Source organism: Aquarana catesbeiana, linkage group LG06 (genome assembly GCF_042186555.1).
Source record: "Aquarana catesbeiana isolate 2022-GZ linkage group LG06, ASM4218655v1, whole genome shotgun sequence".
NCBI lineage: Eukaryota > Metazoa > Chordata > Amphibia > Anura > Ranidae > Aquarana > Aquarana catesbeiana.
In genome coordinates this window covers 110,697,276-110,701,113 of record NC_133329.1, presented here as the reverse complement: position 1 = coordinate 110,701,113, position 3,838 = coordinate 110,697,276, and the positions used below count along the sequence as shown (strand labels likewise).

Genomic DNA, 3,838 nt, shown 5'->3' with positions numbered 1-3,838 from the left:
ACCTATATATCACCCAAATATCCACAGTGATGTATAAACATATATACACAAATTAGTGTGTTTCCTATTATAAAAAAGGTGGAGCAGTACTATGAGTGTACAAAATATACAATCAAGCAGTGAAACAAATCATTCAATGAAAGTAATTAGTCCATATGCCCAAAGCAGATAAATACAAAAAACTGCTTTCCATCGGACCCGCTATCTTGCAGTAGGGGGCAATTGTTAGCGAAAAATGATGAACACGAGCCAAAAGGCGAGGAACCCGTTATATGTTCTCTAGACCCTTCCGCAAGCATGGTCCGGTGCCACTGTCATATATATGCTATATGCGCATCTTCAAAAAGGGTGATATTGTGGACATCAAGGGTACAGGCACAATCCAGAAAGGTATGCCACACAAGAGCTTCCATGGCAAGACTGGCCAGATCTACAATGTCACACAGCATGCTGTAGGAACAATTGTGAACAAACCAGTCAAAGGTAAGATTCTTGCCAAGAGAATCAATGTCCGTGTAGAGCACATCCGCCACTCAAAGAGCAGAGACAGTTCCCTGCAACGTGTGAAGGAAAACGAGAGGAAGAAAAAGGAAGCCAAGGAGAACGGCACCTGGGTGGCGCTAAAACATCAGCCAGCCCAACCAAGTGAACCTCACTTTGTCAGAACATTTGGAAAGGAACCTGAGCTCCTTGAGCCAATTCTATATGAGTTCATGGCATAAAGTACTGCTATTAAAACATCCTTTCCTCAATAAAAAAAACCAAAAAACTTATTTTGCATCAGGGGAACAGAAAACGAAGTAGAGCAGTATAGTGGATCAAAGTAGGGTAAGGATAGAATAGAGTAGGGCCTGGCCAGAGAGGGATTACTTTGACACAGTTGGCCAGCTTAAACTTGTATTGCAATAAATGTGAACTAAAAATCGATTTTATGAAAAGTTTGCTAGAAAGGATAGCACTGTGCAGAGGGTTCATTTAGTATTTTAATATGTAGTCATGCCCCTTTGACATCTAATGGGATATATAGATATATATCTATCTATTTGCTCAAATCTAAACCTTATGTATATCTTATGTTTATTGCATAGTGTAGGTCAGTGACCAGACCTGAACCTATAGCTCTTCTACATCTCATGGCACTATATCAACTAAAGTTTGCTATAAGCAAGTAGGGACTGGCCAGAGAGGGATTACTGTGATGCAGTTTGCTAGCTTGAACACGTATTGCAATGCATGTGAACTAAAAATCCCTGTTTTTATGCAAAGTTTGCTAGAAAGGGTGTTTAGCAGTGTGTAGAGGAATTTTTACTATTTGTATGTAGGTGCCCCCTGATGGGTGAACTTACTTGAGTGTGTGTGTGTTTGTACATGAGGGCAGGATGGGCTCAACATTTATTAGGGGGATTTTTAGGAGCTTGGGTGCAATTTTATTTTTTGACTTTTTTTTTTATTCCTATATAGGGGACAAAACATCCTCTGTCTGCCCTCCAAAATTTCCACTCGCATTTGGCAAGTGGAAATTAGTTGAGGGCGAGTGAGCGGCCATATCAGAGGGGGAGATAGTGGGTGCCGCTGGCAGGCGGGCTTAAATGGAAGCTGATTTTGTGATCGGCCAGGAAACTGGGAAGGGAGAGGAGTGCCACCAGATCACACAGAGAGGAGAGGGGATCTCCACTGTCAAAGTCCTGCCTCGTGGACTGGCTCCTATGATAAACAGCACACTGTTCATGTGCCAGGAAATTTTAAGTAGTGTGATGTCTATCATAGGAGCAGGTCCAGAAGGCGGAACTTTGACAGCGGAGATCTGCTCTGTGTGATCCAGAGTGCCTCTTCCCCCTCCTCTCCCTTCCCATGAGGCTTCATCGATGAGCACTGATAGGCTTCGCTGATGGGCACTGGTAGACTGCATTGATGGGAACTGGTAGGCTGCATTGGTTGGCACTGATGAAGTAATGTAAGTGAAGGCGCAAGAAACTAGAACAAACGTTTGCCACAGTATAGGATAAATGCAAAAATTAATTAACCACTTAAGCCCCGGACCATTTTGCTGGCCAAAGACCAGAGCACTTTTTGCGATTCGGCACTGCGTCGCTTTAACTGACAATTGCACAGTGGTGCGACATGGCTCCCAAACAAAATTCATGTCCCTTTTTTTTTCCCACAAATAGAGCTTTCTTTTGGTGGTATTTGATCACCCCTGCAGTTTTTATTTTTTGCGCTATAAACAAAAAAAAAGGTCAAGTTTGAAAAAAACGCATTATTTTTTACATTTTGCTATAATAAATATCCCCCAAAAATATATAAAAAAAACCCTTTTTTTTCCTCAGTTTAGGATGATACGTATTCTTCTACATATTTTTGGTAAAAAAAAAATCGCAATAAGCATTTATTGATTGATTTGTGCAAAAGTTATAGCGTTTACAAAATAGGGGATAGTTTTATGGCATTTTTATTAATAATTTTTTTTTTTACTAGTAATGGCGGCGATCAGCGATTTTTATCGTGACTGCGACATTATGGCGTACACATCGGACATTTTTGACACATTTTTGGGACCATTGCCATTTATACAGCAATCAGTGCTATACAAATGTACTGATTCCTGTGTAAATGACACTGGCAGTGAAGGGGTTAAGTATGTCCTGGGGAGTGATTCTAACTGTGGGGTGGGGGGGAGCGTGGCTACATGTGACACGTCACTGATCTCTGCTCCCGATCACAGGGAGCAGAGATCAGTGACACTGTCACTGGGCAGAACGGGGAGACGCTTGTTTACATTAGTATCTCCCCGTTCTTCCTCTCCGTTATCCCCGTGACTCACGGGGGTCCCGGCCGGCGCACGCGATGGCATGGCGGCAAATTTAAAGGGACGTACGGGTACGCCCATTTGCCCAGCCGTGCCATTCTGCCGACGTACATTGGTGTGCGCCGGTCGGGAACCGGTTAAAACATGGTATTCTGGGCAAGGAAATAAATAAATGTCCATGCTCTTTAGCTCAGAGCTTGACAAAGGAGCGCGCTCTGAGTCCCATCTACCAGTGCACATGCTCGGAAATGCCGTTGCAACCCACCAGTGACATCATCATGCCCTGCGCCGCGTTCCAGCCCTTACCATAGGCCTGATCCAAGCCTCGGTTTCATCGCCGTGGTCCCAGAGATCCTTCTGGCTAGGATTTCTCCCCCACAGACACAAAAAATCAGCTGTTCAGAACGCCGCTCTGCAGTGAACGCCATGGCAGTGTTGATGGACTCGTGCCTTACTTCCTGAACCTCCATGTAAGTGGATAATGCACCTGTATCTCATTAAAATGTTTACAGTTCTAACCTAGAGGCGCCTGTGTTTCTCTTCTCATTTGCATATCTGGAGTACTTTTGTTTTCAATAAAAGATCTGATTTAAAAACAAAAAAGGTTTCAATAATGTCTCCCCTTTCCCTTCTTTCCTCCACAATGTACATATTAAGTTCCTGAAGTCGCTCTCGATATGTTTTATCCCCCAGACCTTTCACCATTTTTGTTATCCGTCTCTGGACTCCTATTTTATCTTTCTGTAAGTGAGGTCTCCAGAACTAGACACAGTATTCTAAATGAGGTCTCACTAAAGATCTATATCGGGGGATCACTCTGTGCATTACCCTCTCCTGACCCCTGCACTCTGTGCATTACCCATCCCTGCACTCTATGCATTACCCTCTCCTGACCCCTGCACTCTGTGCATTACCCATCCCTGCACTCTGCGCGTTACCCTCTCCTGACCCCGTGCACTCTGCGCGTTACCCTCTCCTGACCCCATGCACTCTGCGCGTTACCCTCTCCTGACCCCATGCACTCTGCGCGTT

The 3,838-nt window shown here is 44.1% G+C and overlaps 1 protein-coding gene across 1 annotated transcript; it reads left to right on the top strand.

Annotated features, from left to right (window-relative positions):
* Positions 1-256: 256 nt before the first annotated feature.
* LOC141148867 (large ribosomal subunit protein eL21-like) lies at positions 257-3,380 on the top strand. Its single transcript, XM_073636683.1, has one exon. The coding sequence runs from the start codon at positions 273-275 to the stop codon at positions 720-722; it is 450 nt and encodes a 149-aa protein (XP_073492784.1). The 5' UTR covers positions 257-272; the 3' UTR covers positions 723-3,380.
* Positions 3,381-3,838: the final 458 nt, after the last annotated feature.

Excerpts from the sequence above, each read along its gene's own strand:
- LOC141148867 (XM_073636683.1), top strand. The coding sequence starts at position 273 with ATGTTCTCTAGACCCTTCCGCAAGCATGGTCCGGTGCCACTGTCATAT.